This window comes from Nycticebus coucang, chromosome 5 (genome assembly GCF_027406575.1).
Source record: "Nycticebus coucang isolate mNycCou1 chromosome 5, mNycCou1.pri, whole genome shotgun sequence".
Taxonomy (NCBI): domain Eukaryota; kingdom Metazoa; phylum Chordata; class Mammalia; order Primates; family Lorisidae; genus Nycticebus; species Nycticebus coucang.
Window position 1 is genome coordinate 16,253,607 of NC_069784.1, and position 17,809 is coordinate 16,271,415.

The following is a 17,809-nucleotide window of genomic DNA, read 5'->3' on the forward strand; positions in this document are numbered from 1 at the left end:
TACTGGCCAGTGCAGTTCCAGATTCTTTTCACTAGCTCTATTCTTAAGGATAAACCTGGGTCAGCACTAAGAAGCTTAAAATGAAAATAGAGAGAAGGAAAAGGACGAAGCATAGTTTTTGTTTCAGATGGGACCTCACTCTGTCACCCAGGCTAGAGTACAGTGGTGTCATAGCTCACTGTAACTTAAAACTTTAAGCTCAAGTGATACCCCTAGGAAGCTAGGACTATACACATGTACCATCACTCCTGCCTAATTTTTAAATTTTTTGTAGAGATGGGATCTCACTATGATGCTCAGTCTGGTCTTAAACTCTTAGACTCAAGAGATCCTCCTGCCTCAGCTTTCCACAGTGCTGGGATTGCAGGCATAAGCCACTGTGCCCAGCCAGTTAAACATCCTTACACAGTATGTGCTTGAAAAATACAATAATTTGTTCAATTAAGGAAAATTATGTGTATTTGATATATGGAGAGTAAGCCAATATGGAAACTTGTACATTTAACACAAATTGAGTGGGTAGAAAGGAGTATTGAAAATACTCCTAGAGCCTTTAATTATGATCCCATCATGTTCTTTTCTTCTGGAAAGCACACACATTAGATCCTACTATCTTGGTATATTTTAACCTTATAAATATGACTTATGGTTTGAACCCAAATTACAACTTTTAGTACAAAAATAGAGGAGATACATAAAATGGGGAAAAAAGAGAACAAAGTTTTTAGCTTACAGACTGGAGGGGGGAAATTCTGTATTTAACCATAGTGCCTAATGGCACATACAGACATTATATTAGTAAGAAGTATTTATTTATTCCAGAATGATCTTCCCAAAATAACTCTATCTGTAAGATTCAAAACTAAGGGGCAGAAAACCTACCCTACGTCAGTTGCAACCATATTTATTCAAGATAATATAGCATAATTAGTGTTTCTCAAAGTTTAACGTGAAATCATCTGGGGATCCTGTTTTAAAAATACAGGAACCGTGAAAAACTTGCAGCCAGTTTTTAATGAAATATTTAATACCTCTGCAGGCCTTTGTCTACATCTCTCTCACCTCTGCTCCTTCAAGACAGGGACCTATTTCCAACTCTCTTTAGACGTACTCTGAACCGTCTCTTTATTCTTTCTTAATAAAATCTCTCTGTTATCCTGAAGGAAAAAAAAAATGCAGGAACTGACTCTAGGTCTGGGTGAAGCCTGAGTCTTTGTTCCAAGCAGCTCCCAGGTGATGCTCATGCTACAGGTCCAGACGACTGGCAAGGGCTCTGCTATCAGGTGGTTTGAGTTTCAATCCCCACTATACCGCTTGCTACTTAGACGCGTCCATACCTTGACCAAGTAATTTAGTCTCTAGGGCAGTGATTTTCAACGGATGTGCCATGAGTGGATCTTAGGTGTGCCTCAAAAATTTTTAAAGATCATTAATTAAGTTATTTTCGAAAGAAGTTCCAAGCACAGTAAGTATCTTCTTTTCTTTCACTCCTTATTTTAACCGACTTAACTTCCGTGTGCCATAGAAGTCAAGTGTGTTGACTTGTTGTCAAGTATGTTCAAGTGTGCCATGAGATAAAAAAGTTTGCAAAACACTGTTTTAGAGGGTCTCAGCATCCTCATCTGTAAAATGGGGAAAAATACTGTAATAGTATCTGCCTTAAATTTTTTTTTGACAAAATCAAAGAGGCTAATACATTAAGGGGAGTGCTTGCCGTTTTTATGTTTACTATTATATTATTTACTAATATAATAGTAAACACTATTATATTTCTTAAATATCTCTCCAGTTCTGAGGACTAGAAATTACGGGTTTTATTTTATTTATTTATTTATTTATTTATTGTATTTTAGGGGTTTTTTGTTTTGTTTTGTTTTGTTTTTTGCAGTTTTCGGATGGGGCTGGGTTTGACCCCACCACCTGCGGTATATGGGAACGGCACCCTACTCCTTTGAGTCACAGGCACCGCCCAGTATTTTGGGTTTTTTAAAATTCTATTCTCTTTATACATTAAGGACACATTGTAAAACTTAGGCAAAAAATAAACTTTTTTCATTCTAGTTTTAAGAATTCAATTGTATTATCCCTATATATTAATAAAGGAAATTATCATTTAGCATATCTAGCAGTAAATAAAGATTTATGATCTGCACATTTACCATGGCAATCCAGTGGTAATGAAGTCACGGAAAGGCCAGGAAGAGAAGACAATTAAAGCGGTTACAAAAACTCTATTTACATGGCAACCATGTACTTTTAGAAGGGTAAGGTGAAGTTGATTTTTCAAAGATAATTCTTTTCATAGATGAGAAAACAAGCAGTTTCAGACTTACGAACACTGAAAGCTGAACTGGCGCGGAAGAAAATTAACACATCTCTACCATCTCAGTTAGGTATGTTAAGTTCTATTTGTTGAAAAGTTTATTTACTTCAACAGATGTTTTAACCATTATTCTCCTTGGTAATGTTTTATATAAACCATAACATTTACCTCTCTTCACTTTTTATGTGGGTATTACAAAATGTTTGAGGAAATACTAGACATGATCTAACGCAGAATGGCGACTGGTCATTTCTTACAAGGTTTTAAGGTTTTTAAGGTTTTTAAGTCTATTACCTGTTGTTTTACAGTACTATATTTTGTAATTTTCATTTTTAATATCTTAAAATTTAAGAGCTAAATGCTTAAAGCCCAATTATAAATAAAAATGTTTTAAATCAATTTTATTGATGTATAATTTACCTAAAATACAAAAAATGTTTTAATAAATGCTAATATGTCTGCATGAGAACAGAAACATAATTTGTTCATTATATCTTAATTGAAATAAATCTGGAAGTATAAAAGAACTGAGATAATGAACTTGCAGCCAGGGTATGGTGGAGGGGAGTACCTAAGAATTTAAATGTTTTTATTCATGTATTTTAGAATATAAAGACAATAGAGACTCAACATATGGTATAGAAATGGTTGATTTTACTCTGTTATAAACAATTGTGTAAATAGGAAATGTAATATTCTTATAACAGATGGTTGAATCACTGTTCCAATCACTCTTCCAATTTGGAGAGTGGAACATTTAGGGAAGGGCACAATTTATGTGATCCAGAGTTCATGGATGCAGATTGTTTTTTACATTTTCTTAAAGCATAACTATAAATTTATGGGATGCAAGGTGATGATTTAATATACAATATGGAATGCTTGAATCAAACTGATTAACATAATCATCACCTCACTTATTTTTGTGATAAGACATTTATAACTTATTCTTGGTTATTTTGAAGTGTACCCTTGCATTGTGCACATTAGGCAAGACCCCTCCAAATGACCTTCTCCTCCCCTCTCCTTCCTCTTGCCAGACTGTATTTGTGTTTTATCATTCATATGATTATGTAAGTGTTTATATATTGGTTTCATAATAGTATTGAGTACAATGGATACTTTTTCCTATTCTTGAGATACTTTACTAAGGATATGTTCCAACTCCATCTGTGTAAACATAAAAGATGTAAAGTCTTCATCTTTTTTAATGATTGAATAGTACTTCATGGTACACATATACCACAATTTGTCAATCCATTAAATTTAAGACATGAAACTATAAAAATACTAGAAGAGAGTGCATGTAAAATGCTTGAAGATATAGGATTGGGTAAATATTTCATGAGGAACACTCCCCGTCCCCCCACCCCCTGGCAATTGAAGCAACACCAAAAATAAATTACTGTGATTTATCAAGCTAAAAAGCTTCTGCACAGCTAAAAGCACTACAACTAAAGCAAACAGCCTTCAGAATGGGAGATTTTTGCATGTTAGGATTCTGACAAAGGTCTGATAACTAGAATCTACAGATAACTCAATCAATAATAAAAGAACAAGCGACCCCATTTTTTGTGGGCAAGAGACTTGAACAGAAACTTCTCTGAAGACACACGAATGGCCAACAAACACATGAAGAAATGCTCATCATCTTCCATCAGCAGTGAAATAAATGCAAAGGATGCAGATTTTTTTTGTTTGGGATTCATTAAGGATACAAAGAATTTGGTTACAGTGATTGCATTTGTTAAAGTCCCTCTTATAATTGTGTTTCACCCCCAAGAGGTGTGCCATACACTGTGACCCCGCCTTCCTCCCCTCTCCGTGCTCTGTCATTCCCCTACCCCCCACCTTGTATGAGCTCATCTACTGCTGTCATACTGGAACTGAATACATTGGATTCTTGTTTCTCCATTCTTGTGATGCTTTACTAAGACGACTGCGTTCCACCTCCATCCAGGTTAATACAAAAGATGTAAAATTTCTCCTTTTTAATGGCTGAATAGTATTCTACGGTATACAATACCACAGCTTGTTAATTCATTTGTGGGTTGGTGGGCATTTGGGCTGTTTCCACATTTTGGCAATTGTAAATTGAGCTGGAATAAACAGTCTAGTGCAAATGTCCTTATGATAAAAGGTTTTTCTTCTGGGTAGATGCCTAGTAATGGGATTGCAGGATCAAATGGGAGGATGATTCAGGTTGTTAATCTGTGTATTTGTAGGAACTAATGAGGGCAGCACAATGTTGTTCTTAATTGCCCCTTGAGAACAGAGATGTCATTACCTTTAGGAAAGTTCTTTGCATAAAATTCCTCTAACTAGCTAAGAAGCTAATCAGTGTTTTTAGACCACTGATTTTCAACCAGTGGGCCTTGGCACACTGTTGCACCATGAGAGCATCTTAGGTCTGCTGTGAAAAATTTTAAAGATTAAATTATTTTTAAAAGATGTTCAAAGCACAATTTAAGTGTGCCTTGGAAGTTTAACTATAGGCTGAGATATTTTTAAAAAGGTTGAAAAACACTGCTTTAGATAATTAAAAGTACAATGCAGATGTAGGAAAACAAAAATTTAACCAAGAAAATTAGCCAAGAAATTCTGTATGTCCATGAATGAAGGACTATGAATTAAAATTGTAAATGACATTGAATAGGACCAAGTTCAACACCGAATTATTCCTAATGGAAAAAATTTAACAGGTAAATCTCATGAAATAATTTAATTGGGCAGTATTAGTAACTTACTTATTAATTCAAAATACTAAAAGTTACCTGCTTGCATTTTTGTTGAGCATATTTAATCCCCTATTTTTTTTTTTTCCACTCACTGTCTGGAGATTTAGTTCAAGTACCTCAGAGATATAAGTACTATAAGGAGTCAGGATACAGAAAAATCATTTGTATCAGACACTCAAATGCAGGTTTTAAATTTAAGATTTATTGGAGGAAAAAAGGTATAGCATCCACTGCTTGATCAAAGCCTAGGTTTTAAAATATCTATTCCAAGCAAACAATTTCCACTTCAAGTTATATATATTTTTAAAATCAACATTGATTTGTAAGTATATTTTAGTAATACAGGGGAAAGTTTGGCATAATAAAATTCTGAAAGCAGTTTTTCCTAATTGTAGTGTTGAAAAATCTCATAGAGGATTAATAGAGTAAGTTGACTTGTTCCTTGTCTTTATGTTTCTGGATACTAATGATGTAAATATGTATTTTTCAAAATCAAAGAATGAAAGCATTTTTTTTTTTTTTAGTATACACATACGTGTACAATGGTTTAAACTGCACACAAACTTTATGGCCACACAGTATAATAACAACATGACAAAAATGTACGCATTTTTATTTATTCAAGAAACTAGATCTTTATATACAGATCATTTTTCTAAATCTTAATAGTGTGATGTATGTTCATCTCTGCCATAGTTTTGGTTTTAAGGCATTCCACATTTCATCAGTTTGTTGTTTGGCTATAATATCTCCAGAGTAGTCGAGATAATCTGCATTCCACACGCCAATGCCTCGTAAGCCATAACTTTGGATATATGCTGCCTTTAAAGAAATGCTCCGAGGATTATCATACCACACTTGATGAAAATGGCCAGTAGCATCCTATACAAATAAATTAAAATGTAAAGTTAAAGTATTCAGTACAATGGGGGAGGGGGTGTGATTCGAAAGTGATTCGAAAAGGAGACAATGAAATAATAAACATTTTAGGGCCAAATACTTTCCCACTCTATTATTCCAGGTTCTTTATGTGATATAGTCCTCAACTTATAGTGGTTCTACTTACGATTTTTAAACTTTATTGAGTATTTAGTGCACTTTCCACATAAGATATTTTTGACTTATGATGAGTTTGTCAAGATACAACCCAATTGTAAGTCTAGGAGCATCTGTTACAGATAATGCTTATGGCACTTTTAACAAGCATAGATTACAAAAATGAGCCTTCTAATATGTCTATTTTACTTAAGGATCCTCTCATATCCTAAGATTCTTTCCTTGCCCTGCTCCAGTGATTATCAGCCAAGATGTACATCTAAACCACTTGCAGGGCTTTTAAAAATATAGATGCCTAGGCCCACATCACATGAAACCTACTGAATCAAAATTCTCTAGAGATGGTGCTAGGACATATTTGTTTGTTTTGTGTTTTAATGTTCCCTTAGGCTAGCGGTTCTCATCCTGTGGGTTGTGACCCACAGGAACTGTATTAGAAGGTTGAGAACCACTGCCTTAGGCCATTCTGAAGTTAAGGAGATTCACTGGTCCTCTAAACCCGCTTATATACTGTTTTGTATTTCCTATAGTACCTGGAAGTGTGCCTAGCTAAGAGCTCAACAGATGATTTTGTTTATGATGAATCAGCCAAATCAAAAGGTAATGGCAATGGAGGAGGAAAGCACCTTCTTTTTTAGGTCTCACAGAATAGCTCCAGGGTTTGCCTCTATATGCAATTGGTTACCATATCCTTCAGCAAACTACATCCAAGAAACATTGTTCCCCTGCCTGCTGCTAACAGTGCCATAAAACAAGGTTCTATTCAACAATTAAACACTCTATGTACTGTCTCAAATCCTATCTTTAAGAGAGACATACAATATATAGTGTTTTCTAAATACATTTGCCCATAGCACATGTGTGAATATTTTGTGCACATGGGTGGTGTACATAATATCAGCAGTTCCCAGGACAGGGTATTCCTAAATACTCTTTAGGAAAGACAGAATTACAATACAGCCTAGTTTCACTAATAGATACATAATTTTGATTCTAAAGTTAGAAAGTTCTACACTAAACTTTTCTATATGATTGATATGCAGGCATATATATGTATGTCAATTATAATTTGTTACATATAGTGCATTTGCAGTCATTTTTTTATAAATGGGTATCAGATCATTAGTCAGACATATAAACCCTTGCTAGAATTAACCTACATCATATAATGATACAGGATTTTAGGATTTCTTTTAGAGTAACATAACCCAAAGTAAATTCAAAGATTATTTGTACTTAGATTTTTGAGGTGTGAAAAAGATATTATCCAAAGGGTAAATTATAAAAAATATAAAAAATTTCTTTACCACTTTGGTATAGCAGTTCCTATTTTACACATTCCCTAACAGGATTGCTAATTATTTACTATACTTCTTCAGATTTCTTTTATATAATGTTTTTGTCTCTAATTTTTAATATTAATTATAATTTAATTATGAAATAAATTTGAAATAAGTTTTTCCATTGTAAAATTGATGATCATCTGTTCTCAGCCTCATTCATTCCTATGTAAAAGTCTCATCAAAATCTTCAGGCTACTTTGAAATGGAGGCTGTCAGAGGTGGTAACCTATTTTGGCCACAAGCTCTTTCAAAAGAAATAGTTATCATAATTGTCAATTACTAAGGAAACCCTGTTTGTGATATGCATGTTTTTATGGCATCATTAAAATGACAGATTGGCCCACACAGAGCAGCTGTACTACGTGTATTAGCAAAACTCAAACTGCTCCCCAGGGAACTTAAATTATACTGATTATACCGATTCAAAGACAAGTTTGTTCATGTAAACAGCAGTCTGTATGTTATGCCCTATGAGTAAGAAAACTGATGGAAATACTTAGTATCTAATTATTAAAACATACAATTATGAAATTAATAGAATGAGTGTTCATAACTTATGAGAAGTCTTACTTTGTAGTTAAAATAAGGAGCCTGCTGATCTTTGTCCCACTGGCTTCCAGAAATGGAACTAATCAATTGCTTCATGATCATTTTGTAGGGCACCTGACGTCCTGCAGCGTCGCTACACGGAGCCCCCCGGAAAGGCACTCTGGCAATAGTGCAAATACGATCCTAGAGATGCAAGAATGTTCATGTGACAGATCATCAGTCTCGTGATGATGAAACATGATCAAATAATAAACTATTTGTTAAAAAACAATCAAAACTATTTGTTGGAAATAAAACATACACTATAAATATATAGCCTGACTATAACTGTGTATAATCAGAAGCTTTCATGGGATTAAATACTTTAAAATAAACATTTTTTAATCTCAAACTATATTTCAGAAGTTCTATGTAAAGTTTACATGTTCCTAGTGAAAAGAAAATAAGCTCTAAAAAATAGAGAAGAAAAATTACATAACAAATGAACTGTTCTTACCTCAGACAGATTCAGGCATGTATAATCATAACCGTACCAGGGAACGCCCATTACAAGTTTCTTAGGGCTAATGCCCAGCCTGATGTAGTCATTATATCCTAGTCAAGTAGGGGCAGAAAAAGCAGTATTTTTTTCTCTTCACATATCTATTAATGTGTTCATATAAGCTATGCAACCACTCAGTCTAAATTAGTTAGAACAGGTATATTTATGCAAAAAATCAGCAGTGTTTAATATAAAACTCATCCTTAATAACTATGTAGTATAACTATGTAGAAAATATCTTGCTTTCTAAGTCACTTCTTTCTGAATAAGTGAAAATAGTTAAGATCATAATGAAACAGAAAATTCACAAAATCTACTTCTAGGAAAAATGACACATTTCAGGAAAGCTCAATAATAGTTCTATTAATTGCTAAGACGTGATATATATGATATTCTAGATTCTAAAGTTTCAACAAAGTTCTATAAATCTTAAACTTTCTGGCAGTGATAGTCTCAGAATTTGTTATAGAAAGCACAAGCGTTTTACAAATAATCTGTAAGTATGAATGATAGCTGGAGATAAGAAATGTCCACCATGCTGTTGTAGATAACCTGCAGTCGAAGGAAACAAAAATATGAACAAATTTGTGATACTATCTATCCTTTTCTTGCCCAATACTGCAAACCATGTTTTCCTGGTAAGAGATAACGCGTAGATTATCTAGAATGTTGGGTTTAGTAAGTGGGTTGCTTTTCAGAGCCTTTCTTGTTATGTTGCACCATTAGATATCCCAAAGGGGGGTACACATCATTTCCCAGACATAATTAACAATGAACCTTTTATTGCTAGAATACAGTTGACATCTTTCATGAAACTGATTAATTCTGAATTAAATACTATATAATTTTAACAGAAAGAAATTCAGTTATTTTTCTAATTTAAATAGTACATGTTTATGATCAGACTATTCTACTCAATTAGAATAGGCCAGGTTCTAAGATGTTAACCTCTGTATGCAAAAGAAAAGACAAGTTATTTATAAATCAATACCAAGTAAATTGATATCAACTATGCCATAAAATTTCAGTTGAGTCTAAAAAACAGCCAGCAATCTTTTATTCAATTGACTGATGTGACAGAAATGAATTAAAACTTTAGAGAGGATAATGCAAAGACCACATCATATGAGTGACAGGTCAGAAGTACTCAAATTCTGATAGGAATACAATTTTAAATATATCATGGGTACTAATAATAAATAAAGCCAATTCTACTAATCATTTAATGTAGGTACCCACACCATAACTATCTTTACTATTAAATTATTTAACATTTGTTATTTCAATAAAAATATCCTGTCAAATTCTAGATAAGCAATTTCTTCATGTGATTTCGTAACAAGAATACTGGAATTAGAGTAGACTTCCAACTTGGGTCTAAAGTCTTGGGTCCCCTTTGCCAAAAGCTCTGGTGCTTTTTACTGCTTTATTCCTTTCTGTCTAATAAAATTCTATCTTAGCACTGGGGGAAAAAAAAGAATACTGGAATTGAAATTATAATACCTGATTGAGTCCCAACTATATAATACTTAATAGTTGAGAAACAATGAGAACTTTTATCTCATCTATAATAGAGGATTACCCAATATCAATATGCCTATGCCACAAGGTTGTTAGAAAACTTCAAAACTTTAAAACTAAAAGAAAAAAAAATTTTTTTTAAACCTTTAAAACTTTTTATAAACTTTAAAGCTCTCCAAATGAAGTGATTTTTCTATCAACCAAACTTTGCAAATGAAGAAGGTATACGAATACAAATAGAAATACTAAAAGATATCTTAATGTTTGAAGTTCCTGAATTAATTCTGCTAATAAATGATCGTTTTTGGATTCTTACCAGTTAATGTCTGATTATAGGGAGCATTGGCTGCTGCAATACATTCTAACCAGACCTGACTTTGTTCATCATAAGACATCACAAAGAGGAAGTCGCAAGCATCTGCAATTCCAGAGTAATTATAGCACCTTCTATCTATGTTCTTTGGAGACCACGCTACATCAAAGGTTACCTGTGAAGAAAAACATCACTTTATGTATAACATGATGAAATGTGTATGTTTATGTCATATTTTTAAATTTATTTTCTTGCCTCATACTACCCACAAAAAAGAAGTTTACAGCATATGAATTAGAACAGTTCTAAGAAATATATTTTTTGCCTCCATTGGAATAATTCAGACTTATATTTGGATGTGTAATGACCAAGAACAGGGCGTTATATAGAAGACAGGTTTTAAATTCTTGAGTCTTCAGAAACTAGGCTCATGGAAAAGAGTATAGTAACAACGGAGTGTGGTGGTGCCCTTGAGCACCCAGAGAACAAAGGCAAATATAAAAGTTTCTAAAATGTTGTGCAGGCTAAATGTGTCACCTATTGGTATAACCTGACTGGGTTGTGAGCTGATTCTGCAGGCTAAATGTGTGCAGGCTAAATGTGTCACCTATTGGTGTAACCTGACCGGGTTGTGAGCTGATTGTGCAGGCTAAATGTGTACAGGCTAAATGTGTCACCTATTGGTGTAACCTGACTGGGTTGTCTCCCTGATTCACAGTTAAGACTACCCAGTAGGTTTGGCCCAATATTACAGTTAGAAAATAGTGGTGTTTTATAGCCCACAGGTATAAATTAACCAACTCAAAATGTTAAGCAAATCACTTCAATGATCTCATTTTGTGGAAATACTCAAATAAACCTTGAGTAATAGCTTTCATTTTGAATGGTAAGACAGCACTCAACAAGGATGTCTCTTTTATCTGTTTATATATAGCCTTAACCAAATATTAATTAGCCTTATTTTATATGTGTACAAATGTTCTAAAACTTCATTAAAGATTGTTTTTGTCCTCAATTAGGCACTCAATAAACACTTATTGATGATTTTAAAAATTGAGAGGTTAATATGTTAGGTAGACTTTTTTTTTTTTTTTCAGTTTTTGGCTGGGGCCGGGTTTGAACCCACCACCTCCAGTATATGGGGCTGGCGCCCTACTCCTTGAGCCACAGGCGTGGCCCATTAGGTAGACTTTTTATACTTTGGCCAATTCTAGCAAAACTTTTTTCAAGACATTATCTCTGTAATTCTCTGAGCATTTTCACCAAAGGGAACTCTGCTTTACAAATGCAAGCTTTCCTCAATAGCGCTCCAACAAAATAGGTTATGAAGTGCAATTTTTACAGATTGGACCCCATTTTATCTCTGCCTCCTATAAAATAGGAGTATTATAGAAAAAAATTAATGATTCTAAACAGGTAAATTTAAAATCCATTTTGTAAGTCCTTACCTCTTTGTTGCACATTAAAAGTATTTCCACCTAGATTTCCTGTCATAATTAATCTCATTATTTTTGAGAAGGCAGCATTAGTCTACTAGACAGAAAATGAAAGACTCAGATTCTAGTCCTTGTCCTGTTGTAACTAGGTCTATGTCACTGCTAAGTCACTTAAATCATCTTGTTTTCCTACCTATAAAAATAAGTATGTAGAAAAGACTCTTCGAGGACATTTGCTTCTCTTTAATTCTATGACCACAATTCTATAAACTAATGTCATCATCTTATCCTCAAAAGTCATTTCTCCCTCCAGATTCTCTATTTTGGTCATTTTTGCTGGTTACCAATTTAAGAAATCTTGGGTCATTTTTTTGACTCTTCTTCCTTCACACCCCAGATCTAATCTCACATTTTCCTTCTCACAGTTGCCCTGCCCCTTCCTTTTTTTTTTTTTTTTTTTTGTGGTTTTTGGCCAGGGCTGGGTTTGAACCCACCATCTCTGGCATATAGGACCGGTGCCCTACTCCTTGAGCCACAGACGCCACCGCCCCTTCCTATTAACTAATTCATTTAACAAACATTTATTGACCACTTGTTGACCGTTAGGGTTATACAGTTATCCAAATCAGAACGTAAGCCTCTATTTACTGGATTGTTGAGGTAGTCATTACTGGTCTGCCTTTCTCCTCTAGTTTCACACACTACCATGGAATAATCTCCCCAAACACTATTCTACATGTGTGACCCATCACATGCAAAATAAATGCATACTTCTCCGTCTGATGTTCTGGATCTTCCACAGTCTGGCCACCTTCGCAACTGTGCCCTTCACTAATTCACCTAACATAAACTTGACTGGCTCAGATCATTCTACTCATCTCTCAAACATGGAACTAGCCAGTCCTACTGCAAGGTCTTCCTCCCTGCCTTTTCAGTACAGCTTAATCAGCACTGGCAAATAGGTCAGAACTGATGTATGGGATACAACCTATCAGTAACAACTATCTAGAGAATGAAGGAAAGGTTTCTGAGACCAAAATTTGTGAGGAGGCGAGGGGGATGATGTCCTGCTTACCTGGTATTTACCATTCTTGATATACACTGTACTCATCTGAGAAGCTGAATTCTGACAAACTTTCCCTGCACGCATAAAGCCACAAAGATGCCGCTTGCACTTTACTTACTATTTTACCAATGATTCTTAAATGCATGATGACCAACTGTACCAGAACATTTTGCAAGAATATAGTTACTTATGTTCTGCCTGACTAATGACTTTGGTTATTATGCTTCTCAATATCTAAGTTTGAGTGAGAAATATGTTTCCTACAAAAAAAAAAAAAAAATCTACAAAAGTTGCAGAAAAATGTTTAGGAAGTATGAGCTGAAATTCTTTACCCTTCTATTTCTATAAAACTAAGATTGTATTGGTCATACCCTCATAAGTACATTTTAATAAGAAAAATATGGGGTTTCCAAAAAATAAATGAATTTTTACCTGTGATCCCTCAATTTCACGATGGAAATTGTCTGTGGTTTCTCTAACTAAAGCAGTTAATGCATCATATTCAGGTGCTGAACAATTCACTTCTTGCTCTATATCTATATTAATTCCATCCATATATTGTGATTTGGCCAAATCAATTTTTTGAGCTATCCAGGATGCTCTGAAAGTTGGATGAATGATATCCTGTAAGGATACATCCCCTGTGGAAGAAGTAGACATCTTTTGTACATATATGTTTTTCATAATGACATTTACTTACCAATCCATTCCAAAGAGATCAAAGTGTCTTTAAAACATTTCATTATTTTGGAAGACCACACCCCTAAGTTTTCCAAATGAAGAAAGAATATACCAAAATAATAGAAAGGTTACTTAGTGATCTCCAAAACAACCATCATTAATAATTAGTAAAATGATTCTCAAGTTAGAAGCAAAAATTGTTGCCTATGACTAAGTAAAAGTCATGCTAATTAGGCAGTCACATTTTGCTCAAATCCATGCAGTGGTTTAATTTTCAGAAATATATCTGTATTTATGAAACGAATTATATACTATTTAAGATCAACTTTAGGATCCTGAAAAAAAAACAGATTGAGATTAGCATAAAAAGAATTTTTCTGAAAGTCAGTACAATAGCAAGTAATAGATAAACCTGCCAATTTGGTGGACTCACAGATCTGGTAAAAAACGTACCTTTAAGTACTACTCTGGCTCCTCTTGAATGAGCATAGCACATAAGTTCAGAGTCATATTTTCCAAAAGCCACCACAGTTGTAATCTGTGACCAATCATAAGATTTCCAATTTTTTTGTCCAGCATCAAACACAAAGACCTGCCAGAAATGGATAAGCATCATTTAAAACAAGGGCATGCTAACCATCCAAAATACATTAAGCACCACTATACAGATATCAGGTGCCATGCTACAACAGTGAGTGAGACATAAGGAGTCCTAATATAATTGGTGCCAGGGTAATTAGTCAAGTCTAATTGGCTTGTGGGGAAGGATGAGCCTGGAAAAAATAGTGGCAAGTGCCAAAGCCTGGAGGCAGAGAACATGGTAGTTGTATAACTAAATACATAGCACAGCCAACACCTAGAATTTGGAGAGAGAACATAGTGAAGAACCAGAGAACAAGGTCTCTCACAGTTACCAAGGCAGGAGTTAAATCATGTAGGGCCTAGTAAACCCTGTGAGTACCCCATTAGCTATCCTGAGGGAAAGGGAGAGAATAAAAGCAATTTTTAAAGAAGGTATGTATTTTAGAAATATCCCTTTAGCTGAAGTAGGAAATAGATTAAAGAAGCAAAAACTGGAGGCAGAATAGGGAAGCTGAGGAAGGAATCCTCAGCTAAAACTGTGTTTCAGGGTAGGGCACAGTGGCTCACACCACTCTGGAAGGCTAAAGGGGGAAGATCATTTAAGGACAGGAGTCCAGGACTTGGCTGGGTAACATAGCAAGACCCGTCTCTAAAAAACAAAAATTAGCCAGGCATGCCAGCTGAAGCAGGGGGATCATCTGAGTTTGAGGTTACAGTGAGCTGTATCACACCATTGCACTCCAGCCTTGGTAACTGTTGAGAGACCTTGTTCTTAAAAAATATATATATTTTAACCATGGAATTGGATAGACTCTACTTTCAGGAGCTAGACTTAGCCTGCAGACCCAAAGTCACAATTTGCAAGATATTTCCTACAGGAAGCCATCAAAGAATTTCCTTATGAATGATCTGTGGGGGCAGTCCTAGATGCCTGAGGCCCTAGGGATCTGGTTGACTTGTGAATCTTGTTGACTTGTGATGTTAGTAAAAATTCATCATTTGGAAGGGGGTATAGTGTGACTCAGCTCCAGGCTGGACCTTCCCTTTTGAATACGGAATTGGGTGGGTGGTCCCAAGATTTTTAATTTCCTTTACACCATGAACATACAAATGAGCACAATTTTGCTTCTTCGTATAATTGGTTCTCAAAGTGCCCACAAATACTGCCTAACCCACTATGTATTGGGTTCCACCATGAATCTTTAATCTTTGTTAAAAACTATTTTAATTGGGAGTCTATTAAGCTGAAACAGTTCCAGCTTTGGGTTCCTGCTTAAGTTAACAATGTCAACAGTACATCTAAATGTAAGCTTAACCTATAAGAAACTGCCACCTAATCTCTATGGACTTTCCACCAGGTCACAAAAACCTACCCCATAGCCAATCAAGTAAATGTTTTACTTTACCTCTGTGTTCAAACTATAAAAGCCCACTGCTCTTTCTGCTAAGGGGGACATTTCTGGACCTATCCCTTCTCATTAGAGTGATGACAATTCATAAATGGTTCTTTCCTTAAACAAACACCATTATTTTAAATTTGTCTAAAGTTTTAACAAGATGTTAGGTCTCCACACTAGGCAGGTTCTCCATAAACACTTTCACCACTTTTATTTCTTCTCCTAAGCTTTGGATATGGACTTTTTAATTGGCATTAAAATAAATGCCCCTGTCTCAAAGTTAATGAACTACATTAAGAACTAGGAATCATTCCTATTTCTACAAAAGATATGTTCTTTGGACTAAGCCTTTGGGCCTCCCTGATAAGTTCCAATTCCTGCTAGTCATCAAACTCTAAGCCCCCAGTTAGTTTTAATATTGCTTCCGAAAGGGTGTTTGATTAAAGTTGCCAAAAGCCTTATATATCGCTAAGTAAGTATAATGGAAATTTACTGACAGATCTATTTTTACCACCCTTTTGGGGTGGTTTTGAGGTGCCATTCTGCCTTCCAATGGACTGTTAGAGTGCTAAGATTCTTTCGAATTATTACAAATCGTCATTCTCCTGGAAACCAAAAAATGGACTCTATCTTCCAGACAGGCACAGCTAGGGAATAAAAGAGCTTTGTTTTGGGTCAGATCTGGGTTTGAATACTTTCCTGCCAAGGCAGGCCCTTCCTGTCTGTGAGCCCCACGAGTTACTCAACTCTCTGAGCCCGAGCTTCCTCATCTACACACGGAGGAAAAGCCTCCAACAGTGGCACTCACACCACCTCTCCCTCGTTAGGAATGGGTTCTACTCTCGACTTCTCAGCGGGCTTTGCGACCCTGACCCGGGGGAGTAGGGGAGAGGCGCTGACCTCGAAGTCCCGGCGGTGGCGGATCGAGCGGCAGAGCTCGAGCTCCGGACACGGGCAGTTGGCCCTGGCCGCGAGCGGCAGCACCAACAGCGCCAGCAGGGCGAGCCCGGGGGCACTAGACGGCTGGCGGGCGAGGAAGCGCCGGCGTCTGAACCGCGGCACGGCCATGCCAGTCGCCGGGTCGCCAAACTGTGGGAGCTGAGTCTTTCCCCTAAGCCAGCGGGCGGCAAGGCGGCGAGGCGTGACGTGGAGGTGGGGCGTGGCGTAGCAACGCAAAGGGGCGTGGCTACACGGTGAGCGTGTTTGCGTAGGGGCGTGGCGGTGCGGAGGGGCGTGGCGACATGAGGGGGCGGGAGGGGCGGGCTGGCGGAGGGTGCACTGGAACGCGTCCTAGTCTCTCACCCTCACAATCTCCCCCGAGCGGTGCTCCTCTTTGGCTCAGTGTACTGGTTAGTTGTGTGCTTGGGGAGTCTCCCAAAATGGAGCAGTAGAACGTCTTTGGATGGCACGACTGAGCAGAATGTTTGGAGTACCCAAAAGGTTTTTATCATATAGATGTCAGTTCTGAGTTAAGAAGTAGGTTGGGGGCGCACTTGTGGCTCAGTGAGTAGGGCGCCGACTCCATATACCGAGGGTGGTGGGTTCAAACGCGGCCTCGGCCAAACTGCAACAAAAAAATACCCGGGCGTTGTGGCGGGCGCCTGTAGTCCCAGCTACTTGGGACTTGAGGCAAGAGAATCGCCCAAGCCCAGAAGCTGGAGGTTGCTGTGAGTTGTGATGCTACAGCACTCTACCAAGGGCAATAAAGTGAGACTGTCTCTCCAAAAAAAAAAGAAGAAGTAGTAGGTTGGAATACGAGCATCTCATTTCCCTTACTCCTGTGTTTAAATACCAGTAAAAACCAACCCAGGAGATGACAGTAACAAAATGCTGGAGGCTAGAAAGCATACCTTTGAGAGGTTAATCGCAGCCCCGGCCAAAAAAACCAAAAAAAAAGAAAGAAAATAAATGGTTTGGCAGGGTGGCGTGGCTCGCTTTGTAATCCCAGCTCTCTGGGAGGCCTAGGTGGGTGGATCCCTCTAGCTCAGGAGACCAGCCTAAAAGCCAGACCCCGTCTTTAAAAAATAGAAAAATATAGCCCGGTGTTGTGGCGGGCTCCTGTAGTCCCAGTTACTGGAGAGGTTGAGGCAGGAAGGTTGCTTGAACCCAAGAGGGCCAGCTCCTGTAGTCCCAGCTTCTCTGGAGGCTAAGGCAGGAGGATCCCTTGAACCAAGAAGTTAGAGGTTGCTGTGAGTTAGGCTAATGTCATGGAACTTAAAATTAAATGAATGAATGGGATTAGCTGAAGGCCGTTTGAGAAGCA

General features: G+C 36.7%; 2 protein-coding genes across 3 annotated transcripts in view; one reads left to right on the forward strand and one right to left on the reverse strand.

Moving 5' to 3' along the window:
• The window catches only part of SPATA1 (spermatogenesis associated 1), a 54,408-nt gene extending 46,387 nt beyond the window's left edge, over positions 1 to 8,021 (forward strand). For both annotated transcript variants that reach the window (XM_053592720.1, XM_053592718.1), the window contains exons 13-14: positions 2,306 to 2,393; positions 6,648 to 8,021. In XM_053592720.1, the coding sequence (XP_053448695.1) occupies positions 2,306 to 2,393; positions 6,648 to 6,670 (111 nt within the window). In that variant the 3' untranslated portion in view covers positions 6,671 to 8,021. The remainder of the gene's footprint in view (positions 1 to 2,305; positions 2,394 to 6,647) is intronic.
• On the reverse strand, positions 5,248 to 16,689 carry CTBS (chitobiase). The gene is made up of 7 exons (XM_053592724.1): positions 16,447 to 16,689; positions 14,021 to 14,159; positions 13,319 to 13,527; positions 10,388 to 10,559; positions 8,506 to 8,603; positions 8,031 to 8,192; positions 5,248 to 5,943 (listed from the first exon to the last, which is right to left on the reverse strand). Exons 1-7 carry the CDS (start codon positions 16,612 to 16,614, stop codon positions 5,743 to 5,745), a joined length of 1,149 nt encoding a protein of 382 aa, XP_053448699.1. The 5' UTR covers positions 16,615 to 16,689; the 3' UTR covers positions 5,248 to 5,742.
• Positions 16,690 to 17,809: the final 1,120 nt, after the last annotated feature.

What these genes read in the sequence shown, in the direction of transcription:
- CTBS (XM_053592724.1), bottom strand. Translation starts at nt 16,614, where the DNA reads ATGGCCGTGCCGCGGTTCAGACGCCGGCGCTTCCTCGCCCGCCAGCCG. An exon ending in CTATAATCAGACATTAACTG is followed by an intron (nt 8,604 to 10,387) that starts GTAAGAATCCAA and finishes CTACTTGACTAG; the next exon opens with GATATAATGACTACATCAGG. An exon ending in CTCCTTATTTTAACTACAAA is followed by an intron (nt 5,944 to 8,030) that starts GTAAGACTTCTC and finishes TTATTTGTATAG; the next exon opens with GATGCTACTGGCCATTTTCA.